This window comes from Artemia sp. Qi Xiang Cuo, chromosome 2 (genome assembly GCF_049724085.1).
Source record: "Artemia sp. Qi Xiang Cuo chromosome 2, ASM4972408v1, whole genome shotgun sequence".
Lineage (NCBI taxonomy): Eukaryota > Metazoa > Arthropoda > Branchiopoda > Anostraca > Artemiidae > Artemia > Artemia sp. Qi Xiang Cuo.
The window spans coordinates 63,056,861-63,079,004 of record NC_142795.1 but is presented as its reverse complement, the minus strand read 5'-3'; the positions used below and the strand labels follow the sequence as shown (position 1 = coordinate 63,079,004).

Sequence of the window (22,144 nt, the reverse complement as noted above, 5' to 3'; positions counted from 1 at the left end):
GAGGGTGTAAAGACAGAGGCTTTGAATAGATTGGGATGGAGGAGAACCGTGTGTAGCTGTGTTGGCTTCAGGCGACTTGGTGCTCCGATTAGTTGTTAGTAGTAATAGTAGTATTTCTTTGCAAATTGATAATGTTACATATGCCTCTCTCCTTTTACAAATCCCAGAAAAAAGACTAATGAATGGAGAAACTTATTAATGGTTTTTGCTAAACTTGCAAACTCTAGGACAAAAAGTGTATATTATTAAATTTACTCGAATTTGGATTTTATTTCAACATATGCGTGCCTCTCTGGTCAAAATTTTAAAGGAAGCAACAATGAGATGTTTTCCGAAACTGGAACATTCCTAGACAAAAAAGAAAATATTAAAGAGAAAAGTTTGCTGGTTCAAAAGAAAATCTACAAGGAATTAAAAATGCCGTTATTGATTACATAAGCTATTACTTATGGAACTCGAGCAATAAAAGTAATAATTAACTTTACAAATACAGGACTATTCCTCCCTAATCACAAGGGAATTTCATTTCTGCCAAGAAAGGTCCAAAGAATACCTTTCCAAGCAATGCACAACAATGTGTCTATAATTATCTTCAGTTAAAACGTAATCTGTTTTTCTCTTCAGTTTAAATGCTCTATTTTTAGAAATTTCAAAATCATGACCTTTGTGCGTATTGTTATAACTAAAACCATAATTATCCAGTCTCATGTGAACCCATTTGACTTCACATTGTTCGATAAAGGTTTAGAATATTTCTCATTGTAAATTGTCAAAAACGATTCATTTCTCTTTTTCATTGGCGTGCCAAGAAAGACAATTTGAATTAAGTTTTAGATTGCATTCGAGTTTTGAAGAGAATGGATCTAACTTTTATTGTGCGAAAGCACAATAAAACTCCCTCCAAAACACTTGATAAATGTATTAAAATAGTCAGCTTATTCATACTGGTCTAAAGGTCCACAGCTTTTGAGCAGCCCTCCAAAAACACTTGATAAATGTATTGAAATAGTCAGCTTATTCAAACTGGTCTAAAGGTCCACAGCTTTTGAGAGGGCTCAAACCGAACACAATCAATCCGACTCTGTGTGCATGCTGCTTGTCAAAAGGGCGTACCAGCAACATCTAAGGAACGATTGAGAGTAGACCCCGGCGCCACGCCGATGAGGGAAGACCGGTGACGGCGGGACCGAAAACAGCGCGCCGCACCGCCGGTAAGATGTCAGCGGCGCACCACCGGCATGATCAATGTTGACCGCAAACATTAATGTTTTCATCAGTCTTTCTCAAATCACAGCTTAAATTTACAACAGATTCGAGCCTATTCATGAGTTAAAAAATTCACAAATCGCTGGCTGGAAACTGGTCTTCTTCGTTATCCATCAAGAGAAGAAGAAATCTGGTAGAAACGAAATGTCTGTGGCGTTTCAGAACCCTTGTATAATACGAGTAGTTGAAGTGTCTAATGGCTATGTATTTTTAACATAAATAATTATCAAAATTAGTAGTATTTTTTTTATCGAGCATTACTGCATACAAAACTTCAAATACCGTATCACAAAATTCGTCAGTTATCTGGGTAAAAACTTTGAATATAACTTTGAACTTAGAAGCCTAATTTTTTCATAATGCCCTTTGCCTATATCTGTTTTATCACCTTTAAAACAGTTGAAATGGGCGACTTTGATATTGATTGTTTTTTTTTTCTCTTTTGGATTCCTATTAAGCCTTTTTGTATTAAAAAATGGTTTTTAATAACAATTTAAAAAAAATGCATTTTAAAGTTTTTTTGGCTTCTTTATAGAATATATGTCATGTAGGCTAAGGCTGAACGGTTGCTTTTTTATTGCTTTTGGCTGCTCTTTTGGATATTATTCATTTTTTCTTTTGGGGATTCATTCCAAATTATAAACTAATAAATACCTAATATCAGTCAAATTATAAACTGCATCTAAAAGGAGTAAATTTATCAAATTGAAAAATACATGATGAACACTTCACATGAGAACATTCCATTAACAATGAAACAAAAAACACTTAATGATTTATTCGGTATGAAGAAAAATGAAGTGCCATCTATCTTCTTAGGTAAAAAAAATGAAAAGCTCATCTGTTTAAAATGTAATTAAATGAAATAATACGCAAACTGAAGTAGCTCCAGGAAGATGAAAAGATTTTCATCCTAGTTCGTCACTTCTAATCCAAGCAAAATGTTAGGACACTTAGTATCAGTTATTGAGTTTAAGCTTTGATTTCCAAATGCTCACAAAAATTACCAAATTTAAGAAATCTGCAACAATAAGTGACCTGTGTTCAAATTAATCAAAGGCTCCTCTTTGATCCCCACCCTGGCTCAAAGCTTCTGCTATGGTCAAATCCATGGGAATCTCCAAAGAGTTTCTTTTTAAAATAGCTTTCAAGCGTAGTTAGAGGTATTTAGCCTTTTTTGCTTTTCTTCAAAGCTTTGAAAAAAGTGTTATAATATTCCAAATGTTACATTTGTTAAGTTTGTGCATATTTTTGGTAATCATTTGTGGGGTGATCGAATTTTTTTAAAACACTGTAGATACGTAAGAACGTTGCAACATCTAGTACCCTGAGGTCACAAGAATGTCAAAGACTCCTCCTTGAACCTCCCAAATTGACAGCTGTTATTATGACCTGACCTTTTAATGTAAATTGGGCACTGGACCAAGGGCGCCATTGTCACTCAAGCGCAACCTTAGGTGGGGATGTCGATATCGCTTTCGTCACACCAATTCGTTTTAGTGTGAATCTGCCTGGTACTTATGAATGAATTTTTTCAAAGTAAACCCGTTTCATTAATAAGAAAAAAACGGGTTGGACACATATGAGCCTTTCCCTTTGGACGATAAAACAATGCAAGTCCCGTATCACGTATAACTCACGAAAATCTTGTTAATTTTTGTCAACTTTTCAACTTTTTGGCATCCCTGCTTTCAATAAAAAAAAAATCGAGGTACTATCACTTAAATATAATAACTCCCTATGCCCGCCCCCCTCTGGATACAATCTTGATAGGAAACCGTCTCTGCTTTAAATTAAAAAAAAATTACTTTTTGGGATCCCTGCTTTCAATAAAAAAAATTCGAGATATTATCATTTAAAAGTAATACCTCCCAAAACCCCCCCCCCTCACTACCCCCCCTCCCCCCTCTGGATACCACCTTGATAGAATGCCGTCTCTGTTTTAAATTAAAATAAATAACTTTTTGGCATCCCTGCTTTCAATAAAAAGATTTCGAGATATTATCATTTAAATGTAATACCTCCTTACCACTCCCTCTCTGGATACCACTTGGAAAGGATACCGTCTCAGCTTTCGTTAGAAAAATAATTTACTTAATAATTAACTAGGTGACTGACTATATGGTTCAAACAAAAACGCGAAATAACATTAAACAGCTTAGTGTTCCTTGAAAAAAAAAATTGAGGATATGAATAAAGGGGTTAAATGACAACAACAAAAATGTCAAAATTGTTCAGATATACCTCAAAATATTGGAATACTGAGTCATAGATTCGCCGTGGCATTCAATAAGATCCAAAGAATCTAATTAAAAAGGAGCACACACAAAAGCCAAATTAGGCCAGTAGCCTATGAGAAATCACAAAATACCCAAGAAAATGGACAAGTCCTAATGGGGGGCCCTGGGTCTATTAAAATATTTCAATGGTTTCCCAGGGAACTTGATATCATTTTCTTCTGTCTCCATTTTAAATGGAAAAAATAATTATCTTTTTGGCATCCTTGCTTTCAATAAAAAATGAGGTATTATCATTTAAAAATAATACCCCCCTATCCCCCCCCTCATAGGCAATAATTTACAATTTATTTATGAATCATATTTTTGGGGTTACTTCCGGTTCAATGTTTAATTCTCCATCCATGTACATAGCTTAGTCCATAGCTAAATTTTGTCTCAATAGAAGTTTTTTTTTGGGGGGGGGGGGGTAAAAATGGTTCAGAAAGAAGATTGTATTTTCCATCAAGTCTTCAACAATTGAGTATAAAACATTAAGACAATCTTATCTAAAAACAGCAAAAAAAAAAAAAATCTGCAAACTTACAATTCAGCTGTAGAAACAATCTGTCGGTGGTCAATTTCAAAATCCAACTGAAGGCTGAAGCTGTATAGTAGTGAATGCGTTCTGTAATTCTATTCAACTTCAAAATAAAATTCTTGACTACGAATGATGTAAGAAATAGCAATTGGGAAACTGTATTCGAAATTATTTCAATTCACTTCATAGAGACGATACTGTTTTTTCAACATAAGAAGAACTGTGTATATTGCAATATTTGCAATTGCATATTGCATCTGTCTGGTTTTTCTGCAAAGTAACAAAAGAGACGAAAATTAATGAACAAGAGAGTAGTGAAGAATTATGGTATGCAAAGTGGTTTGGCAGGGAAAGTCACAGGTGATAAATCGCTAGGGGTGGCACCGTGATTGCGTGATTTTCGGGGATTCGGGGAACCAAATTTTTTTTGGGGTGACGCATACATTTTCGGGGGAAAACCCGAAAATTCGGGGATAGTGCAAGCCCTGCTTGATTTCTAATCAGGAAAATCGAAATACCAAACAATACGAGAAGGAAAAGCTCCGACTTTGCGGTTGACACAATAAAAAATTGCCGCAAAATTAATTTAAAGTTGACCGAACGCCGTCACCTGTGCCGGCGGTGGCGCGCCTGCGGCACGCCGACGGCGTTAGGACCGGGTCTCTCGTCGGCGGCGTTCGGTCAATCTGCCGGCGCGGCGCCTGGGTCTGATTGAGAGTAAGAAGTTGAAACTTTCAGGGTATGTTGAGGAGGATGTTAACGAGTGATCGGAGGGCAGCCAACCCCCCTGGCCTTTATTTTTCCACCTCCCCTCTAAACTGCTAAAAATTATGATAGAGTGACTTTGTTTAAAATAGTCAAAACGTCTAGTAACTATACCGTCGAGGATACGGTGCCCCCCACATTCTTCAGGGCAAGGATTGTAAATTGTGCAATGTGCCCTTTTTTACATGCATGATTTGTCATGAGGAAAAGGGGTTTGATTCTGGGTGGTTTTGAAATGGCTAAGGGAATTAATGGCGAAACTTCGGGGAATGTTGAAGCGGATGATAAAATAAATCAAAAAATAATACGTATATTCAGTTTATTAAAAAGGCTTAACTGCAATATGTCAGGAGCGGTTGAGAATATTAAGTTTAAACTCTCGGGGCATGTTGAGGGGAATTTTGAAAATAGATCGGAGGACAGCCAGCCCCCCTATAATTCCCTATTTAGCTGCCATTCCCCAAAGATATCTGATCAAAATCTTAGTTTAGAGATGCATACACCTTGTTGAAATTAGATTTTTTCTTTAATCAACATCGAAAAAGCGTTTAGGCCACTCAGGACTATAATTTTTATTTTTATTGGGTCTAGCAGCAAATAAAGATAAATAATATAGATATATGGCCAGTGCTGCAAAGAAAAAAACAAATTAGTATAAAAAAGATCGCTTTAGAAAAGTTACAACTGATTCTTTGTCCTGGTTATACATAACGGTTATAAATACTTAAATGGGTTATAAATACATAGTTATACATATATAATTGGTTATACATAAAAGGGTCATTTGTAAAAGTCTTATTCTGGTTATACATAAAAGGGTCATTCTGGCATCCTTAAACAAAAGAAATTTATTTGTCTTTTATTCCGAAGTAGCATTATCATTCGCTGGGCGAAAAGAAGAATAAAATATGTTATTTCACAGTAGTTTTGGCTCAAGCCGTGTTTTCCTTTTTTTTTTTTAGATAAGATTGCATCAGAGGCATTAGGCCAATCAAGATTTGCAACTGACGCCAAATCTTAATGTCATTTTACGATATTACAAGGGAACACAGAAACTCAGCAACATCTTTAGGTTATGCTTCTCTTTTTTAATTTGTGTTCTTAGCAACGAAAATTTGGCCATTTCAATAAATTGTACATAGCTCAGACGTATTCATACTATGAATACTTCCGACTAGATCTTGAATGATTTCATCTTTTTATTGCTTGTTTGATTTATTACAAACACTGAAGCACAGCTAAAAAGAAAAACGTAGGGAAATGGGAAAATAAATCAAGTTCCCTGCAGGATTGCCACCGTCAATTTCTCACTTATTCCAAAGATTTTTAATGCTTCTGTGATTGTCTTGATAGTTGTGAAACTAGGTACTTATTAGGGATTTTTTTTAGTTGCGATTCGGAAATCCCACCCAGCAATTTAAAATCAACTTAATTATAGGATTAACAACTATACTGTTAGTCTGTTTTCTTAAGACGGAGTCGTTAACATATTATATTCCTCTTAAAGTATAATGTTTTTATATTTTGAACCTTCTCTTGACGGTGTTACATGGGGCTAATGGAGTCCTCCTTACTTTTGTACATTAAATAAAAAGAAATGAAAAATTACAGTAAAGAGTGACATTAAAACTGACAGCGAACCAAACTTATCCTGTTTTTGAAGGGGCATGCCCTACCTCAAACCCCCGCTCTTCGTGCTAAACTTTGGCTAGAGCTTTTATTGAATGTACTATAGAGTGCAATATCTGCAGCCAGCCGATAATTCGAACAACGTCGTGGGAAAATCCTCTAAATCTATAGAAGGACAACAGGGGCAGGGCGTTTGGTCCAGATCTATGGACAATGGCCTCTGCAAGGGCTACCTTGACTCTTTCGGGGTACCTGCAAGACTGGGTACATTGCAATCAACTCTGTACCCACTTGAGGAGTGGCATCCCTCGAGGAAATTATAGCCTAGTAAACGACACAGCATTCGCACGAGATTCGGATTAATAGATAATTCTTCTAGGCTTGGTCTGTTTTGACGGGCGTTTTCGGGCTAAAATCGTCTTCCTAGCTAATTTATCTACTATGGGTTGCCTCCCCGTAGTAGCATAATATTTGTAGGCATGAATATATAATGAGTCGGGGATAATAGGCTTGAGACTGTCTGTGCAGGATTTCGACTCTTGTTGATAGAAGAACATCGCCAAGTGCTGAAAACTATTTTGTGACCAAGATGGGCTCAGGATTGCACAAAGCCTCTATTCATACTGGGGTCCCAGGGACTTCTTGCTGTCCGGTCCTAAGCCAGCTTAAACGCTTCGGTGTAGACTTGAGAAGATATGTTGATCCCCCCCTGCACTTGTATCCGGGATCGTTGCTTTTCCTGAGGCCAAATAATTTCAATGATTTAAAGAACATGAAATTTAGAGCTTGTAACGTTACGACGTTAAAAAATGACCATCGAATTGAAATTTTGACTGACGAATTCGGACGATTTGAACTCGCTTCATTAGAAGTTTCAGAAACTCATATTTAAGGGTTAGGAAGCATGAAATTAGGTGATATAGAATTAGTTTACTCAGGCAGGAAGGTAGGGCTCTTGATGAATAAGGAAGCTGCTAAGTCTTGTTTAGGCTTGAATGGTATTAATATTTGAATATTAAATACTCATTTTATGACTAAAAAGTTCAAGGCATCAGTTATAGTAGTATATGCCCCTGTCGAACTGATTGACGGAGATACTAGTGACTCAGATGAATTTTACTTACAGTTACAGGAGCAAATAGACGGGGTCCCAGGTAGAAATATGGTGTTTTTACTTGGAGATTTCGACCACCAGGTTAGTAGAAATAGGGATAGATAGTAACCTAGCCTAGGTGAATTTGGTGCAGGAAAAGAAAACAGCAATGGCTACAGACTTTTGCAATTTTGTAGGCATAACAATCTAGTTCTAACCAATACGGTGTTTGGTCATAACATGGCCCATAAGATAACATGGTATTCGCGTGATGGTGAGACAGTAAACGTTAGTGATCTAACCGAAGACTGGTAGGATCAATACAAGATACTAGGGTATATGGGAGTGCTGTTTCTTAAATTTAGTGGCTCTGAGGTTAGAAATAAGTTACTGAAGATTATGAATATGAGTTTTGAAAAAAGAGAAGTACCTAACGATTTTAGGAAAACCTTAATTAAACCACTATATAAGAACGATGATAAAAGTGGGTGTGGTAATTATCGAGGCATTATCTGGTCCCTGTAGGTAGCAAATTACTTAGTAATATGATACTTTTTAGATTGAGAGATGCTGTAGACAAAGTTTTAAGAGAAAAATAGTGCAGTCTTAAAAAAGGCAGAGGATATGTCGACCAAATTTTCACTCTCAGGTTAACAATCGAGAAGTGCCTGAGTTGTCAAACACCTTTGGTCCTCAGTTTAATAGATTATGAGCAAGAGTTCGATTTTGTTGATAGAAGAGCCTTAGCAAAGGTCTTATCCTTGTTAATCCTTGTATGGTATACCAGAAAAATACATTAAAGTGATTAGTGGTATCTATGAGAATTATACTACTAGTAGTAAGCTAGTAAAAGGTTTCACGAACACAAGAATATGCAGTGCAGTTTGACGAGCACATTGCAAAAAGCGAACAAAACCTCCCATATTATGGACCTATAAAGCGATCAAACATGTTTTGAAACTATGGACGAGATTGTATAATGCAACCAGATTGGTTTATGAGACAACACCCATTTTTAGGGCCAATCAAAGAGAGCGGAGGCTACTCCATATACGATAACTTGACTAGTAATTGGATTCAAATAAAAGGAGTGATTTTCATTGTAGTTCATATTAGTATGAGAATTGAATTCAGAGAATAGTTTATTTGATACGATATTAGTAGAGAAAATGAGTGGAACATTTACACTATTGGAGCTTGAAGGTGGAGCAGGTAGCAGCAGCCATGATACAAGGGTACCAAAAGTGGCTGTGGAAATAACACGAGGATGTAGACTAAGCCTTGAATCGGACGATATGTATGGTAGATACGTGATATCATTGAGCAAATTTAAACGGGAGGAGCAATTATGCTTTGCTGCAAAACTCATCATTTTTCATATAAATAGACTTCAGGCAGCATTAGATGCACTAGTGAAATATATTCATGAAAACAAATTGAAACAGTGATTATTTTTGTTGTACTTATGCTAAATAAAACTGTTTTTAAATCGAAGATATTTATCTTTCTATAGTGGGCTAGCGTATATTTCTTAGAGTAGAAAAAAAAATCATGGTTAGTCTAAAGTTGGTTGTGAGAGTGTAAGGACACTAAAAAATGGATAGATTTGAGAAAGAGCGAATCATGGGGAATCTTGTGATTATGGAAAAACGTTTGATTCTAAATGATGATTTTCTAGTGTTATCTATTCAAAGGAAGATATTTTCTTAAGGAATGCTTGTTGTTATAATGAAAACTGATTCTCCATCCTTAGACTATTGCATGAAGCTTTTACGTTGTGGTCCAAAGGCATTTACACAATTTATTGGCATATTAATCACGGCACAGCAAAATGATATTGTGGATATGCTTTTAAACACTAGTTTGGAAATTTAGGACTTTTTTCATGAGAAATATGGTGTTCAAGGATGATTTATTCCTCTCTCTCTCTATCCCACTCAATTTTTTATTGGTAGCTCAGTTTCATTTTGGCGGTGAGAGTGTCAACACATGAAAAAATTTTCCGTAAATGTTTACTATGTATGTACAAACTGAGAAGCTGCTCATCATGTGAGAATTGAACAATGATTGATGGGTATGATGAAAAGTGCAGATTATACAACCCATTTAGATTACAAAGAGGATATGCTGTACAAATTAAAGGTTGTAATTCCTGTCTTGAAATGGTGTGTGATTCTCATCCTAGAGGGCACCTATGCTCGAATTGCCACTATGATAAATGTAATCAACGGGAGAATACATATCCTGGTATGATTGGAAAGAATCCTAAGCGTGATTTTAGTTTATTGCTAAGAGATTGGTATCGTCGTGGCTTTAGATTGTTTTAGGAGGAGGAGCCAGGACAGCGATTCAACTGTTGGAACAACAAAAGAATTTGGTTTCTACGTCATCGCTGTGAAGACAATGGCTACTATGATTATAAGCCTACTGATTTTTGTTTGGCTATTACGGAATGTGATTTGTCACTTGAGGACACTGTTTGTGACGTTGCTTCAAATAAGCAACTTGAAACTTACGAAATCTACAAAATGTATGAGAATAGTATCATTGACTATACAAAGAGATATGACAAGAGTGAAGTTACACTCTACTGTAGAAAATGTGACTCCGACATTGCAGCCCATCAGGATCAGTATACCGTGAATTCAGATAATCTACCTGCATTAGTTGTTCTCGATAAGTGCCTATACGTAGTAGAAGATGAAATCTAAAGAGTAGAAAAGTCTTTTTTATCTTGCATGTACATTATTTTTATTAATAAACAATGGCACATGCATTTTTGGAACATTTTATTCGTTGGGTACTAAAATCAAAATTAAACGCCCTTGTTAGTATATAGTCATTTAGAACTTCGGTTAATAGAGGACAGTCAACCTAAATATCGAAAAACTGCTTGTAGGTATAGCCACGACATCTAAACATGAAAAAGAGTAGTGCATGAAAGCCACATGTCTTAGTCGTTAAATCCTGTACTCTCCATTGATTTTGAATAATAGTTTTCCCACTGCTCTCAATAAAGTTGCTGATGTGTGGAGCTTAAAATATATATGATAAGCCAAGAGGATCAAAAAATTCAATATTCTTCACTGTTTGAAAGATGCATAGCCAATGGCCTGTCTTCAAAGTCGATGGACTGCCATTAACAATGATTAGGGTATTGTTAACACTTGGAATTTTTTCAATAAAGTCCGATGGTATGCAATAGGACTTGTACTGGGACATGTATGGATCCATACTAAATACGTTGATTATTTGGTTTGTGTTCATGGTGCTAGGTCTAGTAGAACACTGCCGTCGGGTGTGATTTCCCAATAGGTTTCAAATTGACTCAATGATATTAGCGTGATACTCTCAGTCAAAGCTCCGGCAAATGTGCACTCTAGGCGTGAATTCCCTATTCGTACTAGGATCTTATCCTGGGCCCACAACAGGTTCAAAACAATTACGACATGATTTTTCGAAAACATTGAAACGGCTTTTCCATTTCAAATATTTGATAGTCATGATCTACCGAGTGCATGGTCAAATCGTACACAGTTCTATAGGTTTTTTTTTATCAAATGATAGAGTGTACAGTGGAATACCATTCACTTTGCACACAAGGCTAGATAGACCGAGAAAATTAAAATCATGGGGGGATGCAGTCCAAGACCCTATGGCACTCCCACTCCTCACAAAGGCCGAAATGAGTTTTGATAGAATTCCTCAATTAATAAATGATGAATTGGTATAATTACGAGACCTATTAACAATGTGACGTTGCTTGATGATCATAAGGAGGATAAGAAGTTTAATATTGTGACCATTGGTTCTTAGCTTTTCCACTACCAATGAAACAGAGCTCATAAGCTGTTGTTTTCGGACCTTGAAGAATTGCCAATGTGATAATGACATTGGCATCGGGTGCTGCAGGAAGTGTTTTTCTCAAAATAAAATTCAACTGGGCTAGTTGCAACTTCATGTCAATTTTGATATTGGGGGGGGGTAACCATTGGTATATACTTAATATATTATTATTAAATTTTCCCACAAGATTATACTCCTGGTTCACAGAATTTGTCAACTCACCGTTAGTATCAACACCTTATCGATATTCCTAGCCCAATGACTGTCCTCTCAACTCCTTATATGCCTTTTGTGTCATCATCATAAATTGTATGTAGCTTGCATAGTTGGATAAATTATGGCTAGTGCTCATCCATGTTCTAATAATAAATACATTAATTTGTTTGAACAGGTTGTGTAGCATACAATTTTCATAGGATAGACCATCGGCAGCAGTAGGAGTTGTATTATCTGAACTTTTCTTTACCGCAATATTTAAATCAATAAATTTTGCTGACAAATCAATCAAATAGCCTTCACTGAAAAATATCTGAAAGTTCATATTTTCCCAGGGGGCTGCTGGGGGTGAAATTGTTCATAGTAGCCATACTTGACACTGACATCAACATTTTCAGCATTGAAAAGATTCAATGAGGAACTGATTGATGGATGTGACTCCTTGTGGGGAGAACAACTAATGTTTTTGAAAAGGGCAATTACTTGTGGTTCACAGAACTTTTAAAGTGGCAAAAATCCTTGACACTAAACCCATAACTTATCGCTTGCGCGATACCAAAGATGAAGAGATTCTCGGAGGCTTTTATGACTATGAACTACAAAATGTTAAAAATAATAGTGAAATCTATCAAATTGAAAAGATATTAAAGACCCATACTCGCAGGGGTAAGAAACAGTTACTTGTTCGGTGGCTGGATACAACTCTGATTTTGATTCTTGGATCGGTGTTGGTGATATTGACAATGCCCAATGATTTCTTTGTAACATTTATGTCTAACGTTTCCGATCCTCTCTACAATGACATGAATAAAACAAGTGTTTTTTGGACAAAAATCTCCCCCGCCATTAAATTCGATGATGGAAAGTATTAAGTGGCTTTTGTCGACTGTATTCTCAAAAATACCTATGACATCCTGAGAAAGGATCGTGTGTATGATATAAAAGTTATACCATTTGATTGGTCACTCTTTGTCGAGTATCAATGGGTTGAAGCACTTAAATCTAGTGATACATGTTAAATTGAAATATATAGAATATGATAGTATGACAGATTTGTGTCATACAATCAATAGAAAAATCTCATATCGTAGGAATGGTACATTCCATTTTAATTATTCAATGGAACACGATAGGATTTACATTAGCTCACCTGTTGACACTGAAATAATTCATCTCAATGATAATATGAGAGATGTTCTTGGCTTTAAACAGAATATGATCAATGGGAAAACACTAGTACTGTTAACAGATGGATCAAGTTATTTTTGCTGATTATGCACCTGGTTTCACCTCGAACTCTTGCATATTTCTGTATGCATCCTTTGTAGAAACATCTAGAGTTGGTAATATCAAATGTCCCCCTCCTACGTGTTCTTGAACAAAAAACATCCCACGAACTTGTTCATCACTATAATATAAACCATCTTCAGTCTGTTCCTGTAAATACTTCATATTTGGAACTCTGTCAGTTAACACTAAGAAGTGAATTGGGCGATGCTCTAGCAATAACAAAAGGTTTAGCAGTGATTACATGTCATTTTCAACCCATCGTCGACGTCACCACCATCACCTAAAATGAACAATAGAAGAATTCCATTTGTCTGTCCTGATATCAATTGCTCTGTTGGTGCCCAGGGCCGCCGGCCCACCCGCCGGGGCTGCAGGCCCACCCCGGGGGCAAAATTGTCGGGAAAAAGTGTCGGGAAAGGTTTCTTCAGCGCCCCTGGGGAAAGGTTTTATAAGTTATGAAATTTATACATAAAGCCAGTAAAAGTTGGGATATAGTTAGGTATACATAAAGCCTGTAAAAGTTGGGAGGTTAGGCTAGGTTACCTTAGGTTAGGTTAAGTGATAGCGGTTTTAACAAATCGACAAGTACGATAATTTATTCTTAATTTCCAAAAAGAAAGAACCTCAAAATTTCATAGAACGCTCCTTATTCATTTACTACTTACAAGATAAAGGGAAACAGGTTGCCCGACCATCGATCACGTGTGGGTGACCACCTCTGAATTCTTCCTCCTATTGCTGGAAATTGTCAAGCGAATTTGAGCCTGTTTTTAAATTTAATTTTCGATTGTTTTTAAATAATGTCAAGAAAACACATGTACACACATGTACACACATGTAAACACATCCCGGGGGTGTGGGTCCCGTCCGCGGCCGGCCTTCGGCTCCAGGGGTGGGCCTGCGGCCCCGGGGGTGGGCCTGCGGCCCCGGGGTGGGGGGGTCCCACTCGCGGTGGGCCTTCAGTCTGCGGTTCCCAGGGGGTGTTGGCCCCGTCCACGGCCGGCCTTCGGCTCCGCGGCTCCCATTAGACGATTTTGGAAAAATGTGATGTGGGAGAGGGCCTAGTTGTCCTCCAATTATTTTTGTCACTTAAAAGGGTTATTAGAATCTTTTTTCCATTAGAATGAACCCTCTGTCGACGGTTGTGTTTCGAGTTGGAGTACAAATCTTTTTCAATCTCAACTTTTACTGGCTTTATGTATAAATTTCATAGCTTAAAAACCTTTCCCCCAGGGGCTGAAGCGGACCATTTTATCTCTAAAGACATAGTTATTGAGCCTTTCAACTATGCTGAAGAAAAAAATCCATCTCTAAATTGATTAGACGATTTTGAAAAAATATGCACATTATGACAAGAACTTTCATATATACGAAGTTACTTTGTTCACGTAGAAATAATTTGCATAGTTTTCATGATGCATTAATTTTTCTATGTCCTAATGGCAGCTTTTTCCGACAAGATATAAGAAATATACTTTATATAATTTTCTAACAAAAACTAAAGTTTACGCTCAAAAAAAGCTATATTAGTTCAATTTGTATGGAAATGGCTTATTTTTGATCCAAAACATGGTTTTTTCAAACAAAAGATTCACATTTGAACCAGAGAAATGCATTTTGCTTTATGTATACCTAACTATACCCCAACTTTTACTGGCTTTATGTATAAATTTCATAACTTATAAAAACCTTTCCCCAGGGGGGCTGAAGAAACCTTTCCCGTCACTTTTTCCAGACAATTTTGGAAAAAGTGACGTTACGGTGAAGAATTAAATATCTAAATGTTGATGAAGTATGCGTGTTTCTGTTCGAAATCTCCCCCAAGGGGGTTATATGATGAATGGTGTACAGTGAGTCTTCTGGATTCTTGCCCCGTATCATTTTCATAATAATAATAATTAACCGTTATTAGAGTATATTTTGTGGCGTTTGAAGGTTCTTAAATCCAGTGCAAATTGAAATATGAATAGAAATATAATGATGAATAGTTCAAATGTAGTCGACGATTCTCCAATGGCTGATGTGAGTTTAAATAACTTTTTAAGATATGATAAAATTTTTAATTGAAACTTTATTAAAATTTTTAATTTAAGAATTGAAACTGACTTGGTTTTCCGTAAATTGAATCTTTTCTATGACATTCTATTTCTAAAATCAAATAGTGTGCGTGTATAATTTTGTTCCGTCCTTATCGTATGTTATATATATATATATATATATATATATATATATATATATATATATATATATATATATATATATATATATATATATATATATATATATATATATATATATATATATATATATATATATATATATATATATATATATATATAATATATATATATATATATAGCTGTAATGTAGTAAATAGCGAACAATCGGGGGGGGGGGGTTTCCATGGTAGTGGAGCCAAATTTCTTGACATTATTTAAAAAGCATCGAAAATTAAATTTAAAAACAGGCTCAAATTCGCTTGACAATTTCCAGCAATAGGAGGAAGAATTCAGAGGTGGTCGCCCACACGTGATCGATGGTCGGGCAACCTGTTTCCCTTTATCTTGTAAGTAGTAAATGAATAAGGAGCGTTCTATGAAATTTTGAGGTTCTTTCTTTTTGGAAATTAAGAATAAATGATCGTACTTGTCGGTTTGTTAAAACCGCCATCACTTAACCTAGCCTAAGGTAACCTAGCCTAGCCTCCCAACTTTTACAGGCTTTATGTATACCTAACTATACCCCAACTTTTACTGGCTTTATGTATAAATTTCATAACTTATAAAACCTTTCCCCAGGGGGGCTGAAGAAACCTTTCCCGACACTTTTTCCCGACAATTTTGCCCCGGGGGGTGGGCCTGCAGCCCCGGGGTGGGGGGTCCCACTCGCGGTGGGCCTTCAGTTTGAGGTCCCGGGGGGTGTGGGTCCCGTCCGCGGCCGGCCTTCGGCTCCGCGGCTCCCATTAGACGATTTTGGAAAAATGTGATGTGGGAGGAGGCCTAGTTGTCCTCCAATTATTTTTGTCACTTAAAAGGGGCACTAGAATCTTTTTCCATTAGAATGAACCCTCTCTCGACGGTTGTGTTTCGAGTTGGAGTACAAATCTTTTTCAATCCCAACTGTTACTGGCTTTATGTATAAATTTCATAGCTTAAAAACCTTTCCCCCAGGGGCTGAAGGGGGCATTTATCTCTAAAGACATAGTTATTGAGCCTTTCAACTATGCTGAAGAAAAAAAAATCCATCTCTAAATTGATTAGACGATTTTGGAAAAATATGCGAATTATGACAAGAACTTTCATATATATGAAGTTACTTTGTTCACGTAGAAATAATTTGCATAGTTTTCATGATACATTAATTTTTTCTGTCCTAATGGCAGCTTTTTTGACATCATATAAGAAATATACTTTATATAATTTTCTTACAAAAACTAGAGTTTAGGCTAAAAAAAAAGCTATATTAGTTCAATTTGAAGACGATTTTGGAAAAATGTGATGTGGGAGGGGGCCTAGTTGTCCTCCAATTATTTTTGTCACTTAAAAGGGGCACTAGAATCTTTTTCCATTAGAATGAACCCTCTGTCGACGGTTGTGTTTCAAGTTGGAGAACAAATCTTTTTCAATCTCAACTGTTACTGGCTTTATGTATAAATTTCATAGCTTAAAAACCTTTCCCCCAGGGGCTGAAGGGGCCATTTATCTCTAAGGACATAGCTATTGAGCCTTTCAACTATGCTGAAAAAAAAATCCATCTCTAAATTGATTAGACGATTTTGGAAAAATATGCACATTATGACAAGAACTTTCATATATACGAAGTTACTTTGTTCACGTAGAAATAGACATTTATTTTCCGTTCTATGCACTTCAAAACCTCCACTTAGGAAAGCCAACTAGTTAAAACTGTGCATAAATTCTTGATTTTTAGTTGTGTTACTTAGGTAATAAAGGAAAATTTGGTTTTCTTTCCTAATTTAGTGTGTTTTCTTAAGAAAATGGCCCATCTTTAGCAAATTTAGCCTTAACTAGTTAAAACTGCGCATAAATTCTAGATTTTTAGTTGTGTTAAACAGCTAATAAAGGAACATTTGTTTTTCTTTCCTAATTTAGTGTGTTTTCTTATGAAAATGATCCATCTTTAACAAATTTAGCCTTAGCTAGTTAAAACTGCACATAAACTCTTCATTTTTTGTCATGTTACTTAGGTAATAAAGGAACATTTGGTTTTCTTTCCTAATTTAAGTGTTTTCTTAAGAAAATGATCCATCTTTAACCATCCTCGCTTCTATCAGCTTCGATGCAAGGTGAAACCAAACTGCAAGGTCGCAAATTTTACCTACTTTATTTCTGAAAAACAAGTCATATAATGGTGTTTTTTTTTGTTTTTTTTTCAACCGTTTGTTCTCTTCTTTTGCCTGGTTTGTCAATAAAGAAGGAACAGAAGCCTAAACTTTAATCAGACACCGTTTTAAGTTTAAATCATTTTAGAACTCTATTTCTGAACAGTACTCAGTGTATATCGGGGGGAGAGGGGGGAAGGGGGCAGAGCCTCGCTTCTATCAGGTTCGCTGCAATGTGAAACCAAACTGCAAGGTCGCAAATTTTACCTTTTGCTTTGCTGAAAAGGAGGCGGGATATCTAAGAAAAAAAGAATACATAACTTTATTATGCGTAAATTGAATAGCATTTGATTTCTGAGTTTTAGTATATTTCTCCAAATGAAGTCGCCGGTCCTTCAATAGCTAATGTACGTTAAATTTTAATTTATATTTCCCTCATAGTGCTCTCAATCTTTTTTAGGATGTGTGGAGTGAGTGGGGGCTCACACCTGAGGAGAAAGAGGAGCTTCTATATAGTTGTAATGCAATTGATGTTAGTGAGTTAACACTTGAGGATGAAGAGGAGCTTCTCTGCACATGTGTGTCAGAGGATCTATTGAGGAGGGGGCCTTCGGACCAAATGTGTCAGGTTGTAGATGCCGGGCAAATGACACACAGTTTACCGGAAATTCGAGTAGGTGACGATTTATTTGAGGGGGTGTCTCCTGAGATTGAGTGTATACCACCCCCTCTGATAGATATTATGGTAGTGGAGGAAGGTGACGATAGTGATATTGAATGGTATGAACCTGACATTATATATATAAAAAGTGTTGAAAATATCGATATTTCGACGAGTAAATGATTAGAAAAAATGTTTTATTTTTTATCTTTGATAGAAAACTTGACTGTGGACTGATAGTACTCTATTGGGATGATCTAATCAAACTGAATTATTCATGTACAGAAGTCTCTCTCCTGGTATACTTATTCTATACATATCTAGAATGGGGAAAGTAAATATAGTATAAACAAATATTATTGCATGATTACAATATAGAACTCATTATGCATAACAATAATTAGATTCATCGTTAAATGATATATGAGAGGTCTTCCATCACAATGTCTTTAAATCTTCACTTTAGATTTCTTCTTCTTCGGTGTATAGGCAAGTGTCGTTAACCACTAATGCCGGTAAATCATTCGAATTCACTGTATATTGATCTTGATTGACTGCAAAGTCAGGGTCACATTTTCTACAGTATAATGTAACTTCACTCTTGTCATATCTCTTTGTATAGTCAATGATACTATTTGCATTCATATTATGAAATTCACGAGTTTCAATCTGACTATTTGAAGCAATATCACATATAGTGTTTTCAAATGGTGAATCACAATCGGTAACTGCCAAATAAAAATCACTTGGTTTATAGTCATAATAAGCAGTGTCGTCGAAACAATGACGTAGAATCTAATTTGTCTTGTTACCCCAACAGTTGAATCGTAGACCTGGCTCCTCCTCCCAGAATAATTTGAATCCATGACGATACCAATCACGTAGAAATAAACTAAAATCCCGTTTGGGATTCTTTCCAATCATAGCGGGGTAAGTATTCTCCCACTGATCACATTTATCATAGTGACAATTGGAGCACAGGTGTCCTCTAGGGTGAGAGTCACAAATCCCTTCAAGACATGAATTACATCCTCTAATTTGTACTGCAGAGCCTCTATGTAATTTACAAGGATTACATAATTTACACTGTTTACTATAGTCATAAATAATTGTTCAATTCTCACATTGACACCAACTGCGAATAGTGTACATGCACAGTGGACATGTATAGAACATTTTATTTTTTTTGGTTTCTAATGTCACTTGACTCTCTCACAATTAAAACGAAACTGATCGTTCCTGCCGACGGATAAATTCAGGGTGGAGAAACGGGAGAGGAGTAACTCTGTGACATCACCTCTTTCAAATGGTGGAGGGGGACCGTCTACATTGAATCCATTGGCAATGTTTTCAAAAGTGTATCCAAGATATGATTCTGCTTTGTTCCAATTAATATACCAATAAATTGAGTATAAGCATTTGAGTCACATCGACAAAGATTCATAAAATAGTCCAATGGGGGAGAATCAGTTTTCATTATATTGTCAAGTGTTCCCCGAGAGAATATCCTGCGTTGAAGGGATAACTCGAGAAAATCATCATCCAAAATCAAATGTTTTTCCATTAACACTAGATTCGATCTAATTCTCTCTTTCTTAAATTTATTCTTTTTCAATTCTTTCACTCTGACTGCTGACTCTAGACTGACCATGATTCGTTGGCCCTAGCATTCTAAGCTACCCAGAAGAGAAAGGGAACATTTTCGATTTCGAAACAATTTTATTGAATAATTACAACAACAACAATACTAGTAAGCATGTAAAATTAGCGATACAGTTTATTGTCTTCGATATGTTTCACTAATGCACTTAAAGCACATTGAAGTCCATTCACATGCGCTATATCAACTTTAGCAGTGAAACATAATTGATCCCTCATTTTGAATTTTCTGAAGTATATCACATATATTGCGTATACTTTACCCCATTCCAGAAAAACCCTTGATCATATCATTATTTCTATTGTAGTATTTGGGCCTCGTTCACCTTTGCCTTTAACTTCAAAGTCATCTTCTAATAAGGTAAAAAGCCCACTCGTCATCATCATCAACACACAAATAAATATCCGAATGAGTAAAGTCAAACTGTTCTTCTCACTTCTCTGAATTCAATTCACTGACTAATAAACAAAAACTATAGCGAAAATCCTTTCCTTATATTCTCTGCAACCCTCTCCCACTAATATGTAACCAGCCCTCTGATTGGCTTAGAAGTAGACACGTGATTTGTTTCCCGTTATCGGATCAATAAAATTCCCAATCGATTACGCAATCAAGTTCTCGGAAATCCACTTCCTCTTCGATTACACAATCAATTTCTCAGAAATCCATTTCCTCTAGGGAGTCCATGCCCATATATGGTGTTCGTTTCGGATCTCATGAGGTTAGGCTAGGTTACGCAATCAATTTCTCGGAAACGTGTTCTCCCTGGGTATTCCATGCCCATATATGGTGCCCCCCATCGGACTGACAGCACAGGTGTTCTCTCTAGGGACTCTATGCCCATATATGGTTTTCGTCTCGGACTGACAGCACAGGTGTTTTCTCTAGGGACTCTATGCCCATATATGGTGTTCGTCTCGGACTGGCACCCCCTTTTCTACTGTCACAGTAGTGACTCGTGTCCCAAACTTAATAACCAGTGACACCAGGACCCGAACCCCTATCCTCAGGATTTTTAGTCTAGCACTTTGACCATTCGGCTAAGACAGCTCATAAGTAATTATATTTTCGTTTTTGCCAAAACAAGACATCAAGGTCCTGCGTATCCTCAATTAAAAAAAAAAAAAATCTTTTCGCATGCTGGCCAATGGTCTGTGTTTTGTAGGTACAGATTTCCTGCTTCACTGCCTTCGACTAGGAGTGCAATGCGTGGTTGGGGGCAAATCATCTGTTGCTTCCCGTGCTTTCTCCCCAGATTTCTCCGGGCATCCATTTAGAGCTAAATCAACTCTGTTTGAGCTTACAGAGTCATACTACTGACTCGTGTTCCAAACCCAATAACCAGCGACACCAAGACCCGAACCCCTGTCCTCAGGATTTCTAGTCTAGCACTTTGACCACTCAGCTAGGACGGCTCAAAATAAGACAATACCGTCAATAAGACCATATTTTTACCTCAAAATCTGTCTGGATTTGTACCTATTACTATATTTCTATACTTCACTAAAATTTATGTTACGTTTCAGGTAATTGGAATAAAACCCCTCAGCCTTCTGCATGGAATGGGAATTTCATTTGTCAGTTTTGTTGGACAGTATGGATATGATCGAGTGTTATCTGTACTTGGAAGGCATCTCAGAGACTTCCTTAACGGTATAGTACCTTCTTTGCCTGAAGTAGCTTTCAATGGTGGATATTAATTTTTGAAACATAGTTCGTATGTGTACTAATAGAGCTACCCCCTCCTAGTTAAAGCTAAATAATCATATCGAATCCTCGCAAGACTGCTGAACAACTGTCCATAATGTCATAACACCCTTGAAATGTACAATTTTTAAATACTTGCCTAAAAATAAAACTTTGTACATAGGGAGAGATGTGCAGAGATGTCATTGGACTTTCGTGTAAATGAACCCCGTACAACTAAACCCATGTAACTGAACCCTGGTGCATCTGACCCCAAGTTCACCTGAGCCCTCTGTTTAACTGAACCCTCGTGTACCTCAACCCCCGTCCAATTGAATCCTCGTGTAACTGAACCCTTGTGTAACTGAACCCTCGTGCAGCTGAACCCCCGTGCAACCCGACCCCGTTTAACTGAACCCCCATGCAACTGAACCGTCGTGCAACTAAACCCCCATTTAACTAGAGCCCCGTAAAACTCAGCCCCCTTCAATTGAATCCTCGTATAGCTGAACCGTCGTGCAATTGAACCCCCGCTTAACTGGACCCCCGTACTACTCAGCCACATTCTCCTAAGCCCATTTAACTGAATCCTCGTTCAACTGAACTTCCAAGCAGCTTAACTCTATTTAACTAAGCCCTCGCTCAAGTGAACCCTTGTTCAGTGGAGCCTCCTTTTAACTCAACCCCTGTTTTTAATTGCCTTCATGATCTCCACCTGCAACTCTAACTTTGAATCATCTGGTACTTTATTCAGATGAGATAACAGTGATTGTAGAAAGAACCGCCCCAGATCATGCTGGTCATCGCTGTTTTTTTGTTTTTTTTTCAATTGCTTGCTGTTCCTTCAGGTCTGTTTGATCTCTAGACCCTGTC

At 36.8% G+C, this 22,144-nt stretch overlaps 1 protein-coding gene across 1 annotated transcript in view; it reads left to right on the top strand.

The window, feature by feature from the left end:
* Window positions 1-22,144, top strand: part of Gyc88E (Guanylyl cyclase at 88E) — a 446,210-nt gene that overhangs the window by 14,739 nt on the left and 409,327 nt on the right. The window contains exon 2 of the mRNA XM_089102419.1: window positions 21,112-21,238. Coding sequence (XP_088958545.1) covers window positions 21,112-21,238 — 127 coding nt within the window. The remainder of the gene's footprint in view (window positions 1-21,111; window positions 21,239-22,144) is intronic.